Source organism: Kogia breviceps, chromosome 10 (genome assembly GCF_026419965.1).
Source record: "Kogia breviceps isolate mKogBre1 chromosome 10, mKogBre1 haplotype 1, whole genome shotgun sequence".
In the NCBI taxonomy this organism is placed as follows: domain Eukaryota; kingdom Metazoa; phylum Chordata; class Mammalia; order Artiodactyla; family Physeteridae; genus Kogia; species Kogia breviceps.
This window is the reverse complement of record NC_081319.1, coordinates 103776247-103803912: the sequence shown is the minus strand read 5'-3', so window position 1 is coordinate 103803912 and position 27666 is coordinate 103776247. Positions and strand designations below refer to the sequence as shown.

General features: G+C 46.9%; 1 protein-coding gene across 17 annotated transcripts in view; it reads left to right on the top strand.

Moving 5' to 3' along the window:
* FARS2 (phenylalanyl-tRNA synthetase 2, mitochondrial) overlaps positions 1–27666 on the top strand; it is a 454626-nt gene that overhangs the window by 306277 nt on the left and 120683 nt on the right. The window contains exon 8 of one of the 17 annotated variants that reach the window (XM_067006817.1): positions 6742–7483. The exons of 15 other annotated variants lie outside the window; for them this stretch is intronic. In XM_067006817.1, the coding sequence (XP_066862918.1) occupies positions 6742–6805 (64 nt within the window). In that variant the 3' untranslated portion in view covers positions 6806–7483. Of the gene's footprint in view, positions 1–6741; positions 7484–27666 lie in introns of those variants that run through there. One more of the 17 variants, XM_067006807.1, reaches the window with a different exon arrangement.

The window sequence follows — 27666 nt, the reverse complement described above, 5'->3', positions numbered from 1 at the left end:
TGCATTATTTGAGGAAATGCAAATCAGTACAGTTCTTCTGGAACACGGTTCCATGATATATATAAAACTGAAAATACACACACTCTTTGATCCAGATTTTATTTACCCCACAAATATCTTAATATAGGTATTCAAAGATGTGTGTGCCAGTCTGTTTATTGCAGTGTTTCATATAATGTCAAAAACTGTTCTTCAGTAGAAGACTGATACATTATACAGTGTTCATTCTATGGGATACTACTCATCACTATAAAGGATTACATCCACCAATAAGAAAAGACAACCAAGAGCAGAAGCAAGAAGAATTACAACCTGCAGCCTGTGGAACAAAAACCACATTCACAGAAAGACAGACAGGATGAAAAGGCAGAGGGCTCTATGTACCAGATGAAGGAGCAAGATAAAACCCCAGAAAAACAACTAAATGAGGTGGAGATAGGCAACATTCCAGGAAGAGAATTCAGAATAATGATAGTGAAGATGATCCAGGACCTCGGAAAAAGAATGGAGGCAAAGGTCGAGAAGATGCCAGAAATGTTTAACAAAGACCTAGAAGAATTAAAGAACAAACAAACGTAGATGAACAATACAATAACTGAAATGAAAACTACACTAGAAGGAATCAATAGCACAATAACTACGGCAGAAGAACGGATAAGTGACCTGGAAGACAGAATGGTGGAATTCACTGCTGCAGAACAGAATAAAGAAAAAAGAATGAAAAGAAATGAAGACAGCCTAAGAGACCTCTGGGACAACATTAAACGCAAAAACATTCGCATTATAGGGGTCCCAGAAGGAGAAGAGAGAGAGAAAATATTTGAAGAGGTTATAGTCAAAAACTTCCCTAACATGGGAAAGGAAATAGCCACCCAAGTCCAGGAAGCACAGAGAGTCCCATACAGGATAAACCTAAGGAGAAACATGCCGAGACACATAGTAATCAAACTGGCAAAAATTAAAGACAAAGAAAAATTATTGAAAACAACAAGGGAAAAACTACAAATAACATACAAGGGAACTCCCATAAGGTTAACAGCTGATTTCTCAGCAGAAACTCTATAAGCCAGAAGGGAGCGGCATGATATACTTAAAGTGATGAAAGGGAAGAACTTGACAACCAAAATTACTCTACCCAGCAAGGATCTCATTCAGATTTGATGGAGAAATCAAAAGCTTTACAGACAAGCAAAAGCTAAGAGAATTCAGCACCACCAAACCAGCTCTACAACAAATGCTAAAGGAACTTCTCTAAGTGGGAAACACAAGAGAAGAAAAGGAGCTACAAAAACAAACCCAAAACAATTAAGAAAATGGTCATTGGAACATACATATCGATAATTACCTTGAACGTGAATGGATTAAATGCTCCAACCAAAAGACACACGCTTGCTGAATGGATACAGAAACAAGACCCATCTATATGCTGTCTACAAGAGACCCACTTCAGACCTAGGAACACATACAGACTGAAAGTGAGGGGATGGAAAAAGATATTCCATGCAAATGGAAATCAAAAGAAAGCCGGAGTAGCAATACTCATATCAGATAAAATAGACTTTAAAATAAAGAATATTACAAGAGACAAGGAAGGACACTACATAATGATCAAGGGATCAATCCAAGAAGAAGATAAAACAATTATAAGTCTATATGCAGAGACTGTATCCAACATAGGGGCACCTCAATGCATAAGGCAACTGCTAACAGCTATAAAAGAGGAAATCGACAGTAACACAATAATAGTGGGGGACTTTAACACCTCATTTACACCAATGGACAGATCATCCAAAATGAAAATAAATAAGGAAACAGAAGCTTTAAATGACACAATAGACCAGACAGATTTAATTGATATTTATAGGACATTCCATCCCAAAACAGCAAATTACACTTTCTTCTCAAGTGTGCACGGAACATTCTCCATACATCACATCTTGGGTCACAAATCAAGCCACCGTAAATTGAAGAAAATTGAAATCATATCAAGCATCTTTTCTGACCACAACGCTATGAGATTAGAAATGGATTACAGGGAAAAAACCGTAAAAGACACAAACACATGGAGGCTAAACAATACGTTACTAAATAACCGAGAGATCACTGAAGAAATCAAAGAGGAAATCAAAAAATACCTAGAGGGCTTCCCTAGTGGCGCAGTGGTTGAGAGTCCACCTCCCGATGCAGGGGACACGGGTTCATGCCCCGGTCCAGGAAGATCCCACATGCCGTGGAGCGGCTGGGCCCATGAGCCATGGCTGCTGAGCCTGCGCATCCGGAGCCTGTTCTCCACAACAGGAGAGGCCACAACAGTGATAGGCCCGCGTGCCGCAAAAAAAACAAAAACAAAAAACCCTAGAGACAACTGACAATGAAAACACAACAGTCCAAAACCTATGGGATGCAGCAAAAGCAGTTCTAAGAAGGAAGGTTATAGCTAATCAAGCCTACCTCAAGAAACAAGAAAAATCTCAAACAAACAACCTAACCTTACACCTAAAGGAACTAGAGAAAAAAGAACAAACAAAATCCAAAGTTAGCAGAAGGAAAGAAATCATAAAGATCAGATCAGAAATAAGTGAAAAAGAAATGAAGGAAACGATAGCAAAGATCAATAAAACTAAAAGCTGGTTCTTTGAGAAGATAAACAAAATTGATAGGCCATTAACCAGACTCATCAAGAAAAAGAGAGAGAGGACTCAAATCAATAGAATTAGAAATGAAAAAGGAGAAGTTACAACAGACACCGCAGAATACAAAGCATCCTAAGAGACTACTCCAAGCAACTCTATGCCAATAAAATGGACAACCTGGAAGAAATGGACAAATTCTTAGAAAGGTATAACCTTCCAAGACTGAACCAGGAAGATACAGAAAATATGAACAGACGAATCACAAATAATGAAATTGAAACTGTGATTAAAAATCTTCCAACAAACAAAAGTCCAGGACCAGATGGCTTCACAGGTGAATTCTATCAAACAATTAGAGAAGAGCTAACACCCATCCTTCTCAAACTCTTCCAAAAAATTGCAGAGGAAAGAACACTCCCAAACTCATTCTATGAGAGCACCATCACCCTGATACCGAAACCAGAAAAGATAGTACAAAAAAAAGAAAATTACAGACCAATATCACTGATGAATATAGATGCAAAACTCCTCAAGAAAATACTAGCAAACAGAATCCAACAACACATTAAAAGGATCATACACTATGATCAAGTGGGGTTTATTCCAGGAATGCAAGGATTCTTCATTAGACGTAAATCAATCAATGTGATAAACCATATTAACAAATTGAAGGAGAAAAACCATATGATCATCTCAATAGATGCAGAAAAAGCTTTTGACAAAATTTAACACCCATTTATGATAAAAACTCTCCAGAAATTGGGCATAGAGGGAACCTACCTCAACATAATAAAGGCCATATATGACAAACCCACAGCAAACATGTTTCTCAATGGTGAAAAACTGAAAGCATTTCCTCTAAGATCAGGAGCAAGACAAGGTTGTCCACTCTCACCACTATTATTCAACATAGTTTTGGAAGTCCTAGCCATGACAATCAGAGAAGAAAAAGAAATAAAAAGAATACAAATTGGAAAAGAAGTAAAACTGTCACTGTTTACAGATGACATGATACTATACATAGAAAATCCTAAAGATGCCACCAGAAAACTATTAGAGCTAATCAATAAATTTGGTAAAGTTGCAGGATACAAAATTAATGCACAGAAATCTATTGCATTTCTATACACTAATGATGAAAAATCTGAAAGAGAAATTAAGGAAACACTCCCATTTACCATTGCAACAAAAAGAATAAAATACCTAGGAATAAACCTACCTAGGGAGACCAAAGAGCTGTATGCAGAAAACTATAAGACACTGATGAAAGAAATTAAAGATGATACCAACAGATGGAGAGATATACCATGTCCTTGGATTGGAAGAATCAATATTGTGAAAATGACTATATCTACCCAAAGCAATCTACAGATTCAATGCAATCCCTGTCAAATTACCAATGGCACTTTTTACAGAACTAGAACAAAAAATATTAGAATTTGTATGGAGACACAAAAGACCCCAAATAGCCAAAGCAGTCTTGAGGGAAAAAAACAGAGCTGGAGGAATCAGACTCCCTGACTTCAGACTATACTACAAAGCTACAGTAATCAAGACAATATGGTACTGGCACAAAAACAGAAACATAAATCAATGGAACAAGATAGAAAGCCCAGAGGTAAACCCACATACCTATGGTCAACTAATCTATGACCAAGGAGGCAAGGATATACAATGGAGAAAAGACAGTCTCTTCAATAAGTGGTGCTGGGAAAACTGGACAGCTACATGTAAAAGAATGAAATTAGAACACTCCCTAACTCCATACACAAAAATAAACTTAAAATGGATTAGAGACCTAAATGTAAGACTGGACACTATAAAACTCTTAGAGGAAAACACAGGAAGAACACTCTCTGACATAAATCACAGCAAGATCTTTTTTGATCCACCTCCTAGAGTAATGGAAATAAAAACAAAAATAAACAAATGGGACCTAATGACACTTAAAAGCTTTTGCACAGCAAAGGAAACCATAAACAAGACAAAAAGCCCTCAGGATGGGAGAAAATATTTGCAAACGAATCAACGGACAAAGGATTAATCTCCAAAATATATAAACAGCTCATGCAGCTCAATATTAAAAAAACAAACAACCCAATGCAAAAGTGGGCAGAAGACCTAAATAGACAGTTCTCCAAAGAAGACATACACATGGCCAAGAAGCACATGAAAAGCTGCTCAACGTCACTAATTATTAGAGAACTGCAAATCAAAACTACGGTGAGGTATCACCTCACACCAGTTAGAATGGGCATCATCAGGAAATCTGCAAACAACAAGTGCTGGAGAGGGTGTGGAGAAAAGGGAACCCTCTTGCACCGTTGGTGGGAATGTAAATTGATACAGCCACTATGGAGAGCAGTATGGAGGTTCCTTAAAAAACTAAAAATAGAACTACCATATGATCCAGCAATCCCACTACTGGGCATATACCCGGAGAAAACCATAATTCAAAAAGACACATGCACCCCAATGTTCATTGCAGCACTATTTACAATAGCCAGGTCATGGAAGCAACCTAAATGCCCATCAACAGACGAATTTATAAAGAAAATGTGGTACGTATATACAATGGAATATTTCTCAGCCATAAAAAGGAACGAACTTGGGTCACTGTAGAGACGTGGATGGATCTAGAGACTGTCATACAGAGTGAAGTAAGTCAGAAAGAGAAAAACAAATATCGTATATTAACGCATATATGTGGAACCTAGAAAAATGGTACAGATGAACTGGTTTGCAGGGCAGAAATTGAGCCACAGATGTAGAGAACAAACGTATGGAGACCAAGGGGGGAAAGCGGTGGGGGAGGGGGTGGGAGTTGGGATGAATTGGGAGATTGGTATTGACATGTGTACCCTGATGTGTATAAAATGCATGACTAATAAGAACCTGCTGTATAAAAAAATAAATAAAACTCAAAAATTAAGAAAAAAAAGATGACTAAGATGTACAACATTCTATAGATTATTATTCCATTTTCCATTTTTATAAACACGTAGACTTCTTTGTGCCTAGAAAATATCTGAAAAGATACACAGGAAATTGTGAATCACTGTTATCTCTACAACAGGGGACTGGCATTGGGGATATCTTCTCTTCTTCAGTTCATACCCCCTGCTGTATAATTTCATTTTTTTACTATGAGCATATATTATTTTTATAATAAAACAATCATTTTAAAACCCCGTGTGGAAGACACGCATTTATTGGGTCTCCATTTGCCAGAAGCAGCCTATATAAGCGGATCATCCTTGTTGACAGAACTTACCCGACCATCGAGAACAGGTATCAACGACTTAATAAATAGTAAAGGTAATAAAAATTTTAGGAAAACCGACTAGAATCTGTTGGCGGATAAGTTTCTGCCTAGATGAGTTTTTCAGCCCAGTAGAAATAGGAAAAAATATTTTGGGGGGAGTTCTCATCCACTGTCACGTATTTTAATATCTTCTTTCCTGTCTACCAGAGTGACACATTCATTGTCAAAACTTGGAAAATACCAATAAGCTCAAAGAAAAAAATTTAATCTCGCATAGGCTTTATTTTTAATGGGCTATACATTTAGACCCTGATAACATGACAAGATTATGTCTAAACAAAGAGCTTAACTGAGGACTGATTAGAATGAATTTTGAGATTTTTTTGGAACTTTTTTATATGAGAGGTGAAGGAAGCCAACTGATGCGTGGAAAATTGGAGGGTGTTTAAGAGTCTGAGAGAACTAAAAGCTTTCTTTGAAAAGTACTCCAATTTCCAGCCAAGATAGGTTCGCATCCCCCGCGGGAGGGGGTCCTAAAGCAGCACTGCAGAAACTTTGGAGATGAAAAGACATCTAAGTCCATCCTGCAAATGAGAAATTTGAGTCCGCTTATTCATTAATTTAATTTAAAAATATTTATCAAATACTCAATGCGGTATTCTTTCTACTTCCTGATAACGTCTGAGGGAAGAAGAATATTTTCCTAGGACATTTTGCTCATTATTCACCTGAGTAATAAATAGGTCTGACTTTCAATAAACAAAGACAAAATCATGAGATACAAGTTGATGATTGGCCTTTGAAGTGGTTTCAGCTCATTGTTTTCCCACTGTGTTCGCACAGGACCTGTTTTACACTCATTTGCAGCCTTCAGGTATCTAATTTTGGATGGACTTCGGCTGAGTGACATTGGAGGCCTCTGAACTGTCTTTGGCTGGGTGTGAAGTGAGAGGTCGGAGAAGAATCTCAAGCTACATCTCAGCTTAAAAGCAACACTTATCTTTTTTAATTAAAAAAGCATCCGTGCTTCCCTGGTGGCGCAGTGGTTGAGAGTCCGCCTGCCGATCCGGGGGACGCGGGTTCGTGCCCCGGTCCGGGAAGATCCCATGTGCCACGGAGCCGCTGGGCCTGTGAGCCATGGCCGCTGAGCCTGTGCATCTGGAGCCTGTGCTCCGCAATGGGAGAGGCCACAACAGTGAGAGGCGTGTGTACCGCCAAAAAAAAAAAAAAAAATCCGAGGGACTTCCCTGGTGACGCAGTGGTTAAGAATCCGCCTGCCAATGCAAGGGACACAGGTTCGAGCCTGGGTCCGGGAGGATCCCACATGCCGCGGAGCAACTAAGCCCATGTGCCACAATTACCGAGCCTGCGCTGTAGAGCCTGTGAGCCACATCTACCGAAGCCCACGCGCCTAGAACCCGTGCTCCGCAACAAGAGAAACCACCGCGATGCGAAGCCCGTGCACTGCAACGAAGAGCAGCCCCCGCTCGCCGCAACTAGAGAAAGCCCTTGTGCGGCAACGGAGACACAACGCAGCCAAAAATAAATAAATTAATTTTTTAAAATAAATTTAAAAAATGCATCCAATATCGTTTGAATCTTCTTAACAATAAATTGGTGGCACACTCTTTAGTTAAAGCTCTGGATGTAGAAAAGTGGCTTTGGGGGAGTCTGGTTGGAGCAGACAGCAGAGGGGGAAGCCAGGTAATAATGTCTGGGCCTCTCCCGCCGTGATGTGCGGGGGCCAGAGAGGGAGGACAGCACCCAGCCAAGAGCGCTTCTTTCAGAAGCATCTTATCTACAAGGAGCGCTTCCAGGGCTGAGGAAACCCTTCTGAGACGTGGGCCTTGTGAAGCGTCCCCCGAGGTCCCATGGTCATGGGGTCACTAGGACCAGGGTCCTTAAGCCACAGCCACAGCCTCTCTGGAATTTGGGCAGTTCATCAGCGGGCTCGCCCGGCCACTACAAGCCTCAGCTCACCTCTGCTGGGTTCCTGGGGCTGGTCCACAGGCAGGGGAGGCTCTTGGTCGCTGCATCAGTCGAGATTACGTGAGCCAGGCTAAGTTTGCGGTAACAGACAACCTGAAAATCTCCACTTAACAGAAGTGTTTCTCATTCCGTCCACCCGTCTGCGTGTCCACATCATGGGCACAGTATCAGCGCAAGAGGGCAGGCGTGACAATCCGTGCCTACCTCCCACCAGTGCTGGAAGGAGAGGAGAAGAGAGGGGGTAACACAGTCTTTTCCACAAGAAGTCAGGCACTAGCATTCCTACCCACCCTGTGCTTTTCAGTTACTCAGACCTCGGGGAAGGACCAGATACTAAAGTAGACTCTTTTTTTTTCTTTTTCTTTCTTTTTCTTCTTTTTTCTTTTCTTAGCATGGGATATTACCAACAGCACTTTATTTATCTATTTACTTGTACCCACACAAGTACCCATTCTTTTTCAGATTCTTTGCCCATTTAGGTTATTACAGACTATTGAGCCGCGTTCCCTGTGCTGTACAGTAGGTCCTTGTTGGTGATCTATTTTATGTATCGTAGTTAAAGTAGATTCATTTCCTGTGGGCTCTGCGTGCCTCGTAGAGCCTTTTACAAGCCCGCCCCCGAGCAGCAGCCCCTGTGGGTGGCATTGAGTGAGCCGGGGTTACTCGTCCTGAGGACCCATTCAGACTTGTCTGACTCCCTCTCAGTTGCTTCCTTACTGGTCCCCTACCTCCTTCCCGCCCCTTTAAATCTGCTTACGTTGAGGGGCGTTTGCTTCATCATGGCAGAGCTCAGCTTTGATGACATCACCCCCGCACAGACATTTGCAGTGGTTTCCCATCGTCTCTGGTTTTGCTACATAAACTAGTCCGCTGGCCAGCGGATCTTGTTAAAACGCACTCCTCAGGCCCCACCCCAGACCTACTGAATCAGAATCCGCATCTCCCCAAGATTCCAGGAGGTTCGTGTGCACGTTGGCGTTTGAAAGGCAGTCATCCATGCCGCTGGTTCTCACATCGGGCAGCACATTCGAATTCCCCAGAGAGCTCTAAAAAACTTGCTAATACTCAGTTTCCACGTGTGGAGGGAGGTCTTGCGTCAAGACTCTTAAAGCTCCCAGGTGACCTTATCGTGCAGCAGAGTTTGAGAACCAGTGCTGTGCAGGGACCCAGGTGACGTTCACAGCCGCCTTTGGTGCCCCCCAAACCTTCCCAGGGCCGTTTCCACTCAACTGTGTCAGACTGACCTCTGATCCCCAAATGCACTCTGTGCTTTGAGAGAAAGTGCAGCTTGTGTCTGTTCCCAGAAACCACCCGGCATTCTGTACACAACTGGACAGGGTGCAGGACACCACGTCTGAACTGCGCTTGGAAGATGCCATGACTGCAAGTCATGGTGATACAAACACATCCATTTACTGTATTGTACCTATAAACTGTTTTCCCGATTAGTGGAATTTAAAACTTGATGTCCCCAGACAACAATATAAGGGTGCTTTCCTATGTTGCCATGGTTCCTTCTTTGTTCTATTTTTTATTGAACGTCATACCTATAGTAGGTGATGAAACAAGCATGTGCTTGGTTTCATTTAGTTACCTTTTGGGGTTATAAATGGAGGGGGCTTTTTAAAAATATATGTTGCAGAAGCGGTGGTAATCTGCTGTCATGATTCTCACTGCTCACTGCACTTGTGTTTGGTGACACGTATTTGAGGGGGACACCTGGCTTTGGAGAAAGAATCAAATAAAGATCCTCGACCTCTTTGACACCTTTGCTAAGGAAGTGAGGTGTCAGACACACAGGGGCCTGCAGGGCCCTCTAACGCCCCGCCTTTGTGCGCGGGCAGATTGTTTTCCTTCCCAAATGGCCTCAGAAGAGGATAAACGCTTTTTTTCGTGCCTTTGCTGAAGCAAGGTATTCATTTTCAACAAGACGTTTATGGGCCCAGCAAGCAGCAGTTGCTTTTTCCCATGAACATTAAATAAGATTCAAGGCCTGAAAAGCCTGCGGCGAAGGCTGGGAGGCCCCGTGGGATTTGGTGGCCAAGGTAGACAAATGGGCTGCCTGCCTGTGGCGCGTCTGCAGGGCGGGGAGGGGGGGGGGGGCGGGCGCCGGAGGCCTGGGGTTCTCTCATTCATCGGGGTGATCTGCCCAGGCCCGCAGCCCTTGGGGAGTCAGAGACCCGCCGGTGCCCGGCTCTGGGAAGGCCCGGAGTTAGCGGAAGTAAGTCCCCTCCCCGTGTGAATACGGAGCCTGACCGTGAACGTGGAAGCACGCACGCACCGCGCACGGGGCTCCGGAGACCAGACACTGCGCATGCGCACAGCAGCATCTTTGGGGGGGGTGTTGCTGAACAGAGGCGTCTGATGTCCTTTTAGAATCCAGAATGACGGGTTCTCTGTCACAGGCAGTTTTTTTTTTTTTAATTATATTGATGTAGAGTTGATTTACAATGTGTTAATTTCTGCTGTACTGCAAAGCAGTTCAGTTATACATATACATACATTCTTTTTCATTTTCTCCATTCTGGTTTATCGCAGGATATTGACTGTAGCTCCCTGTGCTCTACAGCAGGACCTGTTGTTTATCCATTCTCTGTGTGACAGTTTGTCTCTACTCATCATCCCAAACTCCCAATACTTCCCTCCCTCCCCCTCCGCCTCGGCAACCACAGGTCTGTTCTCTATGCACAGACAGTTTTTTAAGTGCTGGTATCAAGAGCTGACAGTTCTGGTGCTGGTGGGACTTTGGTTTTTCATCTTCTCTGGATTCATCCGTAAAAGAACAGCAGAAATGAGGAAGAAATAGTCATTAAATGAAATAAATGAGAAGTGGGGAGTGCTTCACTTTGTGTCAACTTTAAGATAATGGGAGCAAATGAAAAGGCTAACTGCAACGCTCAGTGTACTCGGACAAGACCTTTTTATTAGTAAGTTGTTTTGTGCTCTAACGGGACACTCATGGCGTGGGGTTGAGCGCCGTGCTCTTCGCTACTCATTTTTATTAACACGTACAATAAATATTAAAATAGATCTTTGGAGTAATAATGTAGGTGGAAAATAGATAGGTGACTTGTCAGATATAAATACAGCAGTTATGATATGTATGTATATGTGTTCTTACCCCATTTTCACATTCATACTGGCTATTTTTTTTAACGTAGGCCTTTCTCTGACTTCTGTTTTATTACACTATTGTTCTTGATATCCCCCCAAATTAGAAATTTGGTAAAACTTATAAAATGTATCCCCAAATCTGGGACGTTTGAAAGCCAGTGGTATATAACCTTTTTAAGTGTTTCATTAAGAGTCTGCAAATGAACAACAAAAAGAAAAACAAAAAACAATTTTCTCCCTGTTGGAAAGTGGGTTTTATGCTTTGTAATCGGGGCACCAGAAAGTGAAATATTTCAAAGTGTTCCTTTAGAAAAGTATATACTCACTCAGATTTTTGGTGGCATTTTTCTTCGCTGTAGGGGGTGGAATACAGTGAACTTTTGGTAGCGGGCAATGACTGCAGGGGTAATGGTGTCCATTTTGATTAACCTCAGTCAATTGAAATGTTTTGTGACGTGTATATTCTGATTAGTTCAATATTTTTATTAATCAGAATTCATACAGAAAGTGCTTTTAGTTTCTCCCTGAAATTTAGCTTTAATTTCTGTTTGATAATTGAAATGTTTTCCTAATGGGCTATGATCACAAGTATTCCTAGAACCTGGTGGAAAGGCAATTAACCAATTTAACAAATTAGTGCAGCCCAGTTCTTAGGGTAAAACTTTAGAAGGTATATGAGTTCTGAGCTAAAGTTGGACTGTCCCTAGGCCATATTTAGGAAGTTTTTGTTTCATTTGTTTAAAAATAAACGCTCAGTGTGCCATCTTCTACAAGGAAAATAAGACAGTGAGGTAAAGCTTGTCTGAGGATTCTGGTTACTTGGATTTTCGTTAATGAAGATTTGGCGAATTTGTTTTGGCTTTCCCTTCCCTCCAGTGCGCTGCTGTGCCCCAAACACTGGAGGCTAAAATAATGAGGGGTGCGGGAGGAAGGAAAGAAAGAGTAAATTACACCAGAACAAATTATTTTCCCTCAAATTCTCATTTACTAAAATCCAGACAATCGTTAAAAACAAATGTAACTGTCAGGTCTTGTGGATTATGTGTTATGGTTCCAAAGAATGATGGTCCTGTGGTAACCCCTGGGATGGCAGCTCTTCACAGTGTGTAATGATTCTGAAGGCACAGACTTTTCTGTAATCAAACAACATCAGGTCAACGTTTTGGTTGTGTGCTTATTACTACCTGCCTGGTGCGGAAAGTTCCCTTCTTTCCTGTTACTTAGGATCGGTACATTGTTTGGTAAAATAAGGTTCATGGACCCCTGGTGGTCCCTAGTGGGGAAACTTGTGGGTCTACTGGTCATTGACAATTTCAGAGGAACGTAAGATACAAGATCAGATCAGAGATTTTTGCAGTTATCCCACTGCATTCTTCGTAGTAGGGTTATAGCAGGTATACATTTTATCACACAGCTTGGGGTGTGAGAAATGGCATGTCCCTTTACTTGTCTAAATTGGATTTAATCCGTCTCATACGCTCTCCCCCCGCACCCCCCCCCCCACACACATGGACACATACCAGGTTGGGAGAAAGCCTTGAGAATGTGGGAAGCAGCACTCTCCACCTCGCCACACTGGCCAGAGCTGTGATACTCTCTGTGCCCACGCCTGGGGGGCCCTTAAAGGCCAACAGGTCCTCTGCTTCTGTCCAAAGCTGGGCACGATGGCCTTTCATCAGGGCTCTAGAAGCTTCTGCTCTGGATGTTCAGTCTGCCCTGCATCCCTGATCGCTCCTAGAAAGGTCCCGCCACCCCTAGGAGATGCTACACAGGCACAGGCTACTGGCCTCCCCTGCTCCCGGGATCCTCCAAACCCTTGGTGCCTCCCAGTGTGGGCCCCGTAACCCGCCTCTAATCCGGCGCCCCTGGCCCTCCGCTCACTGCCTCTCCGGGCAGGTCTGTGTCACCTCCCCTTGGTGGGCTTTAGCAAACACAATGCCAGATTGTCCTTCCTGTGGTTGTGGGTATGATCAGAGTTTTAAAAAGTTTTTAGCACTGGTCAGATTTTTTTCTTAATAAGTCATGGTAATAAAGGGTATTAAACATTTAACATACGCTACAGAGACCATCTTGGCTACTTCTCAGCTAACAATCAGTTAAAAGGGTATAATTATCTGCAGATGTATTTTTGTCTCATTTGCATGTTGATATTTACATGTGCTAAGTTGTCTTTTTCATTAGTGGTTGGATCAGTGGTTCAGAATGGCTCGTTGAAGTCCAGAAAAAGGGAAAGTCATATCTCAATGCTAGAACTCAGATCCACATGCAGATGGTAATAATGAACAGGTTTCTAATGTGACTGTGGATGGTCAAGCTGCAAGTGTGATGATTTCTCCAAAGCAGCCAAAAAAGAAACATACGAACAGGACGCATGGTCATGAAGATCTAAAATGTGGAACCTACTTGCACTGGGGAGCCGTGCACCTCTAGTTTTGGTCGTTGTCTGTTTTACGGAATCCTGTTAAGTGGTTTCCTCCTCTTACACGGAGGTAATAACAGCACTTACCTCAGAGCTGTTGTGAAGCATAAATGAGTTCGTATATGTGGAATGCTCGTGTACACACTTATGTGCTGTTATTATTACAGTTATTATTATTAATATCATTATTGAAGCACAGTGATCTCCATAAGCTTACTGAGTTTTTCCAGAGCAAGGAAAAATCATAGCACTTGCAGTACAGAAGTGGTAACATTTTGTCCTTAAAGGTGGAGAAGTGACCAGAATTGTAGCAGTACCACTCACAGTTGCAAAGTGCTGCACAAGTTACGGTCTGGGCAAATAAACCATCAAGTGAATAGCAAATGCTGCAAAAACCTGAAATCGCCATTTTCCGAAGTCTAACTATGTTAACTCTTAGGAAATCCGTATGTTTCAACTTAGCGGTGTGCTCAGAGGGAAAAGCGGATTGAGCTACTGGCCAAGTCCCTCTGCTAAGTGCCAGCGTGGGAGGCCTCACAGCCTGGCTGCGACACCGCGGGGAGCCGTCCCGCTCGGGGGTCAGTGGACACTCCCGCGGCCCCTCTCCACACCGTGGGGTAGGCGGCCGAGGTCCTGCGTCGCTTCCTGTGGCGTTTAATCCCCTCAAGCCCACAGCGGGAAGCAATTTCCATTGCTTCGGTAATGATCACCCCGGGGCAGGCTGTAGGCTGGAAGGCACGTTGGGGTCACTGCTGGTAGCCCTGCTCCTGACCAGAAGGGAGGGGCTGCACCCCCGCGTGCCGGGCCACTCACTGGCCGTCCCTAGAGGAGGGTCGACCAGATGCCCCCGGCCTCCGTCAGCTCCTCCCCCCGTTACCCCTCTTCCCTTGATTCTGTTGCTAGTTAGTTCTTCAGCCTCGAGATTTGCCAGGTGTTGGTGGAGGTGAGCAGAGCGGCAGGCAGACAAGCTTCTGAGACTTCGGGGCAGCCGGGAAATGGCAGCAGCCCCGTCCTTTGTGAAGAAGACCCGAGCGGACGCAGCTTGGCTTCCTCCCGAGCGCCGTGATGAACCCACATGTTTTGGTTTCGTCCCAACAGAGGCCCCGAAGTGCTTGCTCGTTGGTACTCACTTTATCCCGTTGTGCGGCCTTTTCCCGCTTTCCTTTACTAGGATGGGGTCACACCTCGTCACCGTGTTTGCTGAAAGAAACAGTTGTGCCGTGCGGGGTCCCGTGGACCCGGGTCCAGGGTCAGCAGCAGGGCTTCCCCGGTGGCGGGGGGGGGGGGGGGGGCGGCACGCAGCCTCACTCGTAAAAGTCATTTCTCGTGAGCAGACGGGGAGCAGCGATTATTCCAATAGTACATGGTTTTGAAAACAACTTCAGCATCTGACGACGGTGAGAGTTCAGAAGTGAGCTTTGAAACAGGCCAAGCGTCAGAAAGCCCCGATGCTGCTCCGGCCCGGCTGCATGCAGGCCCGTGACCACAGAGGAGGCCTAGACGCTTCCAAATGGATGAGGGCCAGTTGGGACCGTTCCTTCGAGTCCCACCACAGACTTGCTCGGTCGCCCAGAAGTCTCTGCAGGACAGAAAGGCTAAGCAGGCCTCCCTGGTCCAGTCCGGGGCTTTGCCCAGCACCAGGCCCCTGCTCATTCGGCTCTGCCAGACCATCCGTGGAGCACACGTGCCGCCTCCCGAGGCAGGAGGAGACCGAGAGAGAGAGCACGTCCGTCTGCTTGGCAGCCCCGTGTCCGTGGAGCACAGCCTCTCCCCCTTCCTCTCACGGAGCCCGCCGTCCTGCCAGGCACTTTGTGAGGCCTGGAGGCCCCAAGCGGAGTGCGGCCGGCCCCCGCCTCGCCGCCTCACGGCCCAAAGCCGAAGGCAGGCGGTGGGGTGCAGGGGTGCCCGACTGACTGCGGGGAACGGTAGGGCCGGGGGGGCGCGGCAAGGGGCCCTGGCCACCTGCTCCTTGTCGCCAGGGCGTTGGGGCCGCCTCACGGGGAGGGCGACGGCCAAATCGAACCTCAAAGAGGGACAAGGATCCAGCAGGTAGAGCAGGTGGGGAGGATGCCGTGCTAGGATGAAAGCTCACAGGCCTGGAAGCTTCTGGCACGTCTGCCGAGCGGCAAAGAGTCCGGTGTGGTGGCAGTGCGCCCGAGCCAAAGGGCGTTGTACGTTGTCCCCTAAGTCACGAGCAGATATGGGAGCGAATAGCATCGTATTTTTGTTAGAAACCTCCATCCCTTAGACTCGCCCAGGATATGTGGGATTTCCTTAGGGTTTGAGCCTGAATCTATATCTGGATTGATTTTGTGCGAGCCCCTCACTGCACTCTCGGTCGGGACGTGAGATCACGGGGCCGTGTCAATGGCCAGCTGTGCTCATTTAGCAGTAGGTCCTGCACGGTTAGCTGCGGCCTGTCCTGGGGCCTCCCAGGTGTGGGGATTCACGGCTCTGACTCCAGGCAGCTGTCCTAAAGGGAATGAGGTGAAAGCAGGGGCAGTCACTGCAAGTGCTTCTTTGTCATTCAGCTGAGCTCCGTCGCACGCCCACTGGACGTAGAACTTCCGGACAGGTGGCCGCTGCTGACAGCCCCGCCCCCGCCTCAGCCCCTCACAAGCCCCCTGTTTGTGAGACGAGCACATCAACTACCTCTGAGGCCAGGGGCCTGGCCCGTGAGCCAGCCTTCACGAGACCCTTGCTAACTGGCCACGCGTGACCGTAAACGAGTCTTAAAAGAAACTCCACGTCTGAAGCCGGGAATTTCAGGGTCCTTTATGGTGACTTCATTAATTAGGAGCCTCCTACTCTTTTATGAGGGTAGACACTTTCCTTCCTCTCTGTGCCCATTTGCTCTGGGGGGACAGAAGGTGTGGGCGGGGGCTGAGGCTGGGGATGCTGGGAGTGGACCCCGTGCTCAGGGCGCGTCCGTGGCCCGGCGCTGGGCTCTGAGCAGAGCAGGGAAGGCGGCCGCTCCTTGGCTGTCTTTCTGCCCTGGTTGCAGCCACCTCGCCCCCCTGCTTGAAGGAGGACCGCAAAAGCAGTAGCATCCGCCAGCTGAGGGTGTCCGTGTGGTTCTGTGTTGCCATCTACAGGGAGAGCTGCCACTCGGGGGTCCCCGACATGCAGGATGGGCTGCCTGGAGGAAGTTCCCTCCGCAGCGCCTCCGATTTACAGTGACTGAAGCACTTCCAACGGCACAGTGTTCTTTCCTTTGCTGTAAGGTTCCTAGGGTTTTAAAATTTGCTTGCAAATCATTAAGGCCTGGATCGCTGTCTTGGGAAGAAGGCTGTGAAGACCTAAGACAGTGGAACTGAGAAGAAAATTACAGTTCCTTGTTTATGTTCCATAAGAGTGTGTGCGCGCGTGTCACTGCACGTGGCTCCTGGAGACGGAGAGCCCCGGGGGGCGTCTCCAGCCGCACCGCACCCCCCCCCGCGCCCTCGTTGGCTGAGTGGGGCTTTCACACTGTGGGTGAGTCTTCTTCCCAGCTTGGCGGGCAGCAGGGACAGTCCCGGGAAACCAGTCATTCTCCTGTGGGCTGCTTCCGTGTAAACCCCTGGCCGCCGCTGGCCATCCAGGGCCCTGTCTCCTGGGAAGGGCAGGTGCACCTGGCAAGGCGGCTTCACCCCGCAGCCCCCTGGCGCCCTGTCGAACACACAGGAAGGCATTTTGACTTACAGGGCCTCCCGGTTTAATCCTACTTGTACTTTACATCTCCGGCAATCTCCTGTGCGACCATGACAGATATGCCCGCTCTGTTATTGTGGCCGTGCGGTGCAGTGTGGTCAAAGCTCTGTACCTGCTCATCTGGGAGATGACTCACTGCAGGTTACTGACCTCGACAAGACTAGTGTCCCGGGAAAGTCCATCACAGGCTAAGTGGGACCCTCTGTGTGGTGACCCTCAGAACTTCTGCTTAGGCCAAGACGGAGTAACAGGAACTGAGTTTACCTTCCTGCCTTAGACAACTAAAAATCTGGACAAAATAGATGAAGCTGTGATTTTCAGACACTGGACGTCAGGCAGCCCAGGACGGCATCCCTGTGACGGGGGCGGCCAAGGCAAGCCCAGCTCACTGCTCAGAGCGGGTCCCTGGCTCAGCGCCGGGCGGGGGACCTGAGCCAAGCCCAGGAGTCTCTAAGCCGAGGACACAGAGTTAGGCGTCTGGGAGGCCACGGCGGCTGGAATCTGCCAGGCCGGGTAGCAAGGAGGGCAGAGCTGCCCAGAGAGGTGCTCCGGAGACCTCAGAGCGGTTTCCCCCGGGTGTCCAGCAGCACGTGCGCGTGAGGAACCCACCAGCAGCCGAAGAGAGGAACCACCAGAAAGGAACAGGCAGAACAGGGTCTGGGGCAGAGGGGCAGGGAAAGTCCATGTTCCCACCAGCCGCAGTAGGAAACCTTGGACACAGCACTCAGAAGGGTGACACCTCAGTGATGGGGGAGAGAGCAGCTCTAGACCAGAGGCCGCCCTGGTGCCAACCACGGAGCTTAGCAGCACGTCTGCAGAGCTGCCTGCAGGAATGGCTGGTTCTAGGGCTGGGGTAGGACATGCACAGAATGAGCCTAAAGTATCCTGCAGTGCCAGAAAGGAAGGAGGTCCTCAGAAAACAGCCACAGTACGGTGGGGGCAGGGTTGCTGCTGCCATCGTCCTGGCCTGGCTATAACCCTGGATGGGTTGGGAGAGCTCTGCCTGCCTGCCACGTGCTACACAGCTGCCCGGTCACAGGGACCCGCTACAAGGATGTGCTGAGGAAGCTGTGGTAAAGCGTGCCCACCCCACAGGTACGTAGGCCTGGACCTCGTCCTGTACCTGCCCTGAGGTGGAGCGTGCAGCTCTGCCCACAGAGCTCTCGGGGCAGATCGTGATACCTCCGTCCCGGTAAGCTTTCTGGAAGGAAGAGAAAGAGCCGCATGACAGCGTACAACCAGCTCCCCACCTTATCCTGACCTCCTGTGAGCAACCGCAAACCTTTAGTGGCCATGGCAAGTTGGCATTAGAGTAGAACTGCTGAGTCGTGACTGCGTTTACTCCTTTTCTCTTACCTTTGCCTGGGAACGGGCACGTTTGGATGAGGAAGGAGGCAGGGTATCTGCAGGGTAGGTGAGGCCACACTGTGCTCCCAGGGCAGAGGCAGCCGTTCGGTTACAAAGCATCACCATCAGTGTATCGGAGCGAAGTAGCAAAGACACAGTTCTGTCTCAAGTTCTAAACCAGAGGACGCTGAAGAGAAGAGACGGCGCAAGTACACTGGAAGAGCATTATTCATTTTAGCAAAGTGTAAAATGTGTCAATTCTGGTCACCATAACAGTCAAATAAAGGGGTCTCTTGGTTCATTCATTTGTAGGGCACCCCCGCTCACCTTGCAAATGGATTGGCCTGGGAAAGTTGACATTTAGGAGCATAGAGTTAAACACCAGAACGTGTCCGGTGCACACAGCCACAGACATTTCTGACTGTGTGTGTCTGTGGGGAAGGCCTTCCATGCAAGTCTGGGCATTTTCCAAGGTGGAGAGAAAGCTGAGTAGCGTTGCTCTTGAGACAGCTTTCACGGGCACCTGTGCACGTCTGGACAGACCAGTGCAGAGCTGGCGGCAGCCCTCTGGCCCCGTGTCCACAGGGTAAATCACTTGGGCGCAGCTCCTGACCCGCCGGGTGGCGGTCCCAGAGAGCAGAGTGGAAGGGACCATCCCCGTGCTGTTCTACAGCGTTCTTCAAAGCCCTGCAGTTGAGTGCATATGTTTAAACCTCTCCCTGGCTGATGGCCTCGTGCAGTTGATGTGTACAGTACAACAACACAAACATTTTTCAATCTGTTTTGGAGCAAAACTCGGACGGGAGGAAATGCCGCCGTTCTGTGTGGAGAGCCTGTGTGAGCATAGAAATCCCGTTGAGTGTGTGTCTGTCTGTCTGAGCGGTGCTTTCAGAGCGCCATTTATAAAATATTTATCCTAGTTTTACCGTTTTCGGTTCATAGAGAGCCTCTGTGATTGAAAAGGAGCCAAAGCACTTTGCTAGTTCAGGATGCAGCTGCGACGTGAGAGTGGGAACCAAGGCAGATAGAGGACTGTGGCAGTTAAGAGTCCCGAGTGAACGGGAGCGGCGAGATGCAGCCACCTCTGGGCTGAGCCGGAGGCGGGTACCAAAGGCGCCGCCCAGGAAGGGGTGGGACGGATCGTCTGTGGGCCGCTACCCTTTGCTCTCCCAGGGTTCGTGGCCGGTGGGCGGGGGAGTCGGCCTCCCGGCACGGAGGTGATGGATGTGGCCACAGTGGGTTTCCTGACGTCTCTTGCTGCTCTTCCGAAATCCTCAGTCGTAGCCTGAGACCAAACAGAAAACTAACTCCTTTAGTCACAGAAAAGAGAACGCTTGGAAGGCCAGTCTCCTTAAGGAGAACCGTAAAAATAAGGACGAAGCCGAGGAAGCACCTGGAAAAGTCGGGAAGACTTCTTTGAGCATCTACTAGGTGTCCATCGTGACGGTCGTTTCTGAGGGAGATGCTGAGGAAACAGATGCTCCTGAAAGGGCTGATATAAAAAAAAAAAAAAAAAAAAAAGCAAAAAAAGAGTTGAGAATAACAATGGTCACTGTTTATTGAGCATTTTATATATTCCAGACACTGTGCCACATGCTTTAAATGTATCACCCTCATTTTGTCCATATAAACCTGTATTACCCCCATTTTACACTTAAGGAAGCTGAAGTTCAAAGAAGTTATCTTGCCCAGCTCACACAGCTGGTAATTGGCAGAGGCGGGGTTTGAGCCTCTGGGAGAGAACCTACACATTTGAAAAGTTTATAATGCCTGGTCTGTTGTATTTCACCTGTGTCCTCACCCACTCTCTGCCCAACTCTTGACTCTTTTCTCTTAAGTGTACAATTCAGTGGCTTTTAGCATATTCACAGAGTTGTGAATCTATCACCACAATTCATTTTAGGATACTTTTACTACCCCAAAAACAAACCCAGGAACTCTTAGCCATAACCCCCCAATATTATCTTTCCTCCACCCCCTCCCCAGCGCTAGGCAAACACTGATCTGCTTCTTGTTTCTATAGATTTGCCTATTCTGTACATTTCCTGTGTATGGAGTCGTATCATATATGGTGTCCTTTATGACTGACTTCTCTTACTTAGCATAATGCTTTCAAGATTCATGCACATTGGGCTTCCCTGGTGGCGCAGTGGTTGAGAATCCGCCTGCCGATGCAGGAGACACGGGTTCGTGCCCTGGTCCGGGAAGATCCCACATGCCGCGGAGCAACTAAGCCCGTGAGCCATGGCCGCTGGGCCTGCGCGTCCGGAGCCTGTGCTCCGCAACGGGAGAGGCCACAGCAGTGAGAGGCCCGCGTACTGCAAAAAAAAAAAAAAAAAAAAAAAAGATTCATGCACATTGTCGCGTGTGTTAGTACTTCGTTTCTTTTTATTGAATAATAATAATAATGTGGAGCGTCTTTTCATGTGCTTACTTCCCCACGCAGTCGCTGTGCAAATTTTCTTGCTTATTTCATACTTTGTTTTCCCAACAGTTGGTTGAATCCAGGTCCCAACAAGGCCCACAGGTGTATTTGGCTGGTGTCTCTTCGGTGCCTTTTAATCTGTGTTTCCTCTCTGCCTCTTTTGGGGTCATTTTTGTTGTTGAAGAAATTGGGTTGTTTGTGCCGTGCAGCTTCCCGCATTCTGAGATGCAGCCGATTGCATCCCTGTGATGTCATTACCATGTTCTTGTGTCCTCCGTGTTTCCTGTATAACTGCTAGTTGAATCTACGGGCTTAGTCAGACTTAAGTTTGACTTTTTACAGAGGGGACAAGACTGCTTCACAGATGCTGTTCTGTACTTCCATATGCCTCTCTTTTTGTGCCATTAAGATTAAGCAGTAGATTCAGGTGTCAGCAGCTTAATACACCTGTGATAAGTCCCCCCGCCCCCCACCCCCTGTCAGCTTTTCACCTAGTGGTTTTAGCAGCCATTGATGAGCTTTGTCTTGACCCATTTCTTACCACTTCCTGATCACTCTAGTGAGCTGTCCCCCAAGAACGCATCAGAACTTGTTCTACCCTATTTCCCTTAATTGCAAAGGCAGGAAGACGAGGATGGATCAGTAATAAGGGGACTTTTTAAACTATTAATTGTGTGATGATTTACTCAACTCTCTGTGCTGGCCCTAAACCTCCCGAGGGCAGGAACTAGTTTGTCTTGCTCAACCCTGGGCCCTTGGTGAACAGGCCGGCCCACGCCAAGCCTGGCCCATGGCGGCAGCTTACTGAGTAGGTGCTGAGAGCAAGAGTGGGTGAATATCTCGTGCTCACCACTGTACACCCTCTTCTGCAGACTTCCTGTCATCCCGGCGCTGGCCACGTCTTTGCTGATAGGCGTGTAGTGACTTCCCTGTTTTCAGATGTTGCAGGGGTTAACAGGAAATCGGTGAAACAGGCTGTAATTGACGGATCGACAAGAGGAGACGTTTAGGATATTTCAGTCAAGGGCGACCACTCAGAACCCAAGCTGCATTTTTTTTCTTTTTAACCAATACCTTTTTCATCTCGTTGAACCCCCAAATATGTGGTGTTTCTCTGCCTCTCTCGGTGGCCCACTTCTCCTCTCCTAACCGAGTAGCTGAGGAAAGTTGAACCTATTCCTGCTCGACCTGTGAAATCCAACTCTCACCCCAAAGCCATGTGGCTGCTTTGGGGGATTTGAAAATAAAATGTCTCCATTAAATTCTGGTTTATTAGATTCAGGTTAGATGTGTTGCAAGGACGGGGAGGTTTTATCTAGAATCTTCCCGTTAACATCGAATCTTTGGTTCTTCTAAACCAGTATGAGTCACCTCAGCCTTCCCGTGGAAGATGGGGGAACATCTCCAATCCACTGGGAGTCTCGACTCTTGCAATCCGTGCAGAGGACGTTTACATCACAGTCAGGACCCGAGATTCCTCTCCCGGTCCCCCACCCCTTCCCCGCTGATTCAGTGGTACTTGTCTGAAGACATAGGCTCCCTGTGGCTGAGGGAAGCGCTTAGATGCTAACACGGGCCTTTGAAAGCGGAAGACCCTTTTTGGAAAATGCAGGCCAGGCAGCTGTGAGAGTCCAGTCAGTGCCCTTGGGGGTGGACGTTCTCCAGGCTTCAGCACAAAGCAGAGCGTTATGCGGCTTTAGGAGGATTTCTGGGTGGCTTGGCCGGCCAGGAGCTGGGGCTGTCCCAGGCTCATCACTGGTGGGACACAGGAAAGAGAGAGCCCCTCTTTTAGGGGAAGACAACTCCAAGTTCAGGATCTGCAGCAGCATCTAAAAAGTTGTACTTGCTTCTGTGGATTGCCGTCCGTTCACAGATAACCCCGTAACGCGCCACGTGTGGCCTTTGGCGCGAGGCGGCTTCCGAGCGTGGCCTCGTTGCCCGGCGAGGCAGACACTCCCTGGACTCACCGTTGCCCACAAAGCTGTCACAGTCACAATGTCACTTGTCTCCCAGAAGCGTGGGAGCCGCTGTGAAAACATGTCACATGCTTTCCTATTAAAACGTGGTGTTCAAACGGTGGTCGGGCTCCCACTCAGCAGGCAGCATAGCTAGACCACTGCGTTCCTCCTGCACCCCAGCAAAAACAAAGAAACTCCACTGCAGTACCGGTAATTCAGATGACAGCAGCTGCATCAAGCACACGTACGACTAGTTGGAAAATTTGTATCTTGATGTGGGCACGTAAGAAAAAGAAAAGGATGGAAAAAATAATAACGTCGGAGACTTTATACTGATTCTGAGGGAGACTCCTGACTTCAGGGGTTCGCGTTCTTGATACGGGGTCTTCCTCGCGGTGGCGTGACTCTAAAGCTGTGAGCTGTTGTTAAACCTCCACGGAGGTGTTTTCAAAGAGAGAAGGGAGGGCAGACAAACGTTAAAGAGAATGTGTCTTTAGTATATGCATTCAACAACGCTTATCAAGTACCTAGCACGTACTAGCCACTAGAACAGAGAGTCTCGAACTGTTTAGTCTCAAGATCCCCTTTACGTTCTTAAAAATCATCGAGGACCCCAGGGAGCTCTTGTTTACATGGGGTTACATCTACTGCTGTCGACCATGTGAAAATTTTAAACGTGATATTCTAAAGTATTTTATTAGTTCATTTAGACGTAATCATGAAACCATTGCACGTGCACAGAAATAACACGTGTTTATGAAATATAACTAGAACAAAAGAACTTCAGGGAACTTCTGCGGGTAGTTTCCAAAATGCTGCCGAAGTAGGGCTTAGGTGACTGAAAAAAAGCCTATTTTGCCCCGTGGACCAAGGCCTAGACAGGAAGGGGCTTTTTTTGGTTTCACAAGTTTCCAATGAACTTAAAATTTTCTTTAACTTCCTTATAATTTCTTCTTCTACTTGTAAATTAAGGTATATTTACACAGAGTAAAAATCTTCCTTTTGTGGACAGTTCCGCAAGTTTCAACAAGCACAGACAGGCATCGTACAGAACGGTCCCACCGTCGCCCCCAGTTCCCTTCTCCCTTGTGCCCCCTTAGCCGGCCGTGCCTCTCATCCTCAGCCCGTAGCATCTGCTGATTTGCTTTCTAACCATATACCTTTGCCTTTGCCAGAGTGGCATATAAACGGAATCATATGAGATAACCTTTTGCACCTGATTTCTTGCAGTCACGTGATGCCTTTGGGACCCACCCACGTCGCTGTGTGTCAGGGGAGTGAGTTCCTTTTCATTGCTGAGCAGCGTTCCGTCGTGTGCGTGAACCACACTTTGTCTACCCATTTCCCGAGTGAGGGGTGTTTACGTTGTTTCCGATTTTTGTCAAATATGCATAAAGCTGCTAGACATTCATAGGCAGGTGTTTGTGCGAACAAGTTTGCGTTTCACTTGGGTGACTGCTCAAGAGTGCGATTGCTGGTCCTTTGGCAGCCGCGAGTCCGCCGAGCTGCTCTCCACACTTACCTCCCCACCAACGATGTGTGAGTCCCACGTGGTCAACATCCTCACTAGCGCTTGGTGTCGTCAGACTTTTTTGTTTATTGGTGTGTTTGTTGGTTTTGTAGATAGTCTGATAGATGTAGTGATAAATTATTGTGCTTTTTTTTTTTTTTTTTTTTTTTGCGGTACGCGGGCCTCTCACTGTTGTGGCCTCTCCCGTTGCGGAGCACAGGCTCCGGACGCGCAGGCTCAGCGGCCACGGCTCACGGGCCCAGCCGCTCCGCGGCATGTGGGATCTTCCCGGACCGGGGCATGAACCCGTGTCCCCTGCATTGGCAGGCAGACTCTCAACCACTGCGCCACCAGGGAAGCCCAATTATTGTGCTTTTAATTTGCATTTTGCTAATATCAGATGATGTTAAGTATCTTTTCACGTGCTTATCTGCCATCTGTATGTCTTTGGTGAACTGCCTGTTCGTATCTTTTGTCCATTTTTTAAATTAAGTTATTTTCTTTATATTAAGGTCCAGGTCATCAGTTTTTGTCTTTTATGGATCATATGTTTGGTGTTGTGTCTAAGAAATCTTTTCCTAATCCAAGATTATAAAAATTTTCTTCCAGACATTCTATAGTTTTAGTTTGAAGTAATATTTTGTGAATTGAGGTTTCTTTTTTACTGTCTTTGGTTGTGGAGATCTAGTTGTTCTAGCACCATGTTGAATAGACTCTCCTTTCACCACTGAGTAAAATGAAATTTTATTGCATTTTCACCTTTTTCAGAAATCAACTGACCATGTATGTGTGGGTCTATTTTGGATTTTCTATTCTGTTCATTTTATTTATGTGTCTCTCCTTCCTCTAATATTACACTGGCTTGATTAACTATTGCTTTATAGTAAATCTTGGAATCAGGTAGTAAGAGCCCTCCAACTTTGTTCTTTTCCAGAATTGTTTTAGCTATCCCTTTGCTTTTCCATTAAAAAAAATTAAATTCAGCTTGTTGATTTCTACAAAAACTTCTCCTTAGATTTTAATTGGAATTCTGTTGAACCTGTAGGTTAGTCTGGGAAGAACTGACATCAAAATACTATTGAGTCTTTCAGTCCATTACCGTAGCATATCTTGCCATGTATTTAGATTTTCTTTAATTTATGTCATCAGTGTTGGTACTTTTCAGCCTATGTATTTGGCACTTATTTTCTTAGACTTATTCTTACATATTTCATATTTTTTGATGCTATTGCAAATGGTACTGTTTTTATTTTTCAGTTCCCAATTGTTAATTGCTAGTTTGTAGAAAAATCATTGATTTTTTAATATTGACCCTGTATTTTGTGACCTTACTAAAGTTTAGTAGCCTTTTTATAGATCCTTTGGGGTTTTCTGTGAGGCAAATCATGTCATCTGTGAATAAGAGAATTTTATTTTTTCCTTTCCAATCCATAAGCCTTTTGTTTCTTTTTCTTTCTCTTGCCTTATTACACTGGTTAGGACCTCTAATATGATGTTTATTATTATTTATTATTAATTTATTCTTTGTGGGTGTATCATATTGGTGCTTTTGGAAAAAGTCATTTATTCATTCATCAAAAATGTATTGAATGTCTGTTAAGTGGCAGGTTGTATACAAGGCACTGTGGGAGATATAAAGAAAAATAGAACATTAAGCCAACCTCTAGGAAACTTAGGATCATGTAGAAAATAGAAGATATTTTCCCAAATGGGAAGGGTCATGCCATAGCCCCGTGGGGCCGGGTACTAAGTGGGTGAAGCCCCGAGTGGGGTTGAGAAGGAGGCAGGCAGTTTCCCACCCCCGCTCAGAGGACTTCTTAGAACTTAGAGCAATAGATCAGGATGGCCCCTGCTGTGTTCTCCAGGTTGTAGGTTGGGTTACCTCCTAGCCCAGGAGATGGGGTAGGTTTAGTAATCAATAAACCCTGACTAGGCCTGAGGAGGGTAGAAGTATGCATCTGTTTGTTATAATTCTGGCAGGAAGGATAATTTCTAGAGGAGAAAAGCTGAGCCAGCGCTTTTCCTCTCTTCAAAGCCTCAGAGACCCTAGAAGGAAACCAAAGCAGGACAATGCCCTCCCCAAACTGCTGCTTCCAGACTTTGAGGGTCACTCAGAAATACAGAGTGGAGGGGAGATGTGAGAAGGGGGCAGCGCAGGACTGAGGAGGGCAGAGGCGAACGCGCAGAGCGTTATGGTCGGCTCCTTCCCTGCGTGAAGCGCCAATGTCACAGTGGGAGAAAGACGTCACAGAGTGTTGTTTCTGGGGCTCAGGGCCAGCGGGGGTGGGTGGGGGGATGAGCATATGGGAGGGAAGCTCCTAGAACAGGAAAGTGGGTGAAATCTGGATCCACAGAAACGGAGGGGAGGACATGCCCGGCCAACGCATGGGGAAGAGAGACCAAGCAGTACTGGCCAAGAACAGCAGCCCTCTGGACCCCACGCAGGGAATGGAGCCGAGGCCGAAGGAGATCTGTGGGGAGAAAGCGACTCCGGGGGGAGGCTGTGTGGGGCCTTGAGTGCCAGCTGACAAGTCAGACCTGAAATTGACGGTCAGTAACTGAACTTGATAAGCAGTAAGAGGTGAGCAAAGAGTCTGAGTGGGGAGAGAGATCAGATCTGAGTTTTGAGGCAGTTGTTATAAAACAGTTCTAAGCATGGCCTCTCCAGCCCAGCTGCCTGCGTTCAGTTCCTGGCCATCTCCGGGCCTCAGTTTCCACATCTGTAACACAGCAACAGTAATACCTACGAACCTGTAAAGATTGAATGAGTTGATGGTGTGAGGCTCTTGGACTAGTGCCTGGCGTGTGAAAAGTGCTGTGGAAGTGTTGTCTGTGTTCTGAGTGTCGTCTTTGTCAGGGTCATTATTTTAGAAACATTCATGGGAAGGAACGTGGGTGAACTGGAGCAGTTAAGTGACTGGCACAGTAGGGCAGTGGCCACAGCAGCCTGGCAAGGCCTGCTTTTGGAAGGCTGGGTCTGCTTCCCCCTCCCCACTCCACCTCCCACACCCTCTCCTTCCCCCCCACCCCCCAGCCCCACCGTGGTACCTGCTTGGGTTCTCACCTCCTCCTCCCACCCTGCAGTTGAAACACAAAGAGAAACTTTGCCCTTTTTTTTCTCTTTAAAACCTTTTTTGTATTCCCACTTGGGTTACTGTAGAAAAAAATAAGGAGGGAGCCTGAGGGTCCGTGCGCCTCAGAGACCCCCTACTGCAGAACAGCCATCGTTTTGGCAGAGATTAGAGGCTACAGACGGCGGGAAAAGAAGCAGCAGTTAAAGGAACCAGCCCACGGTCCCCAGAGCCGAGGTCTCCGC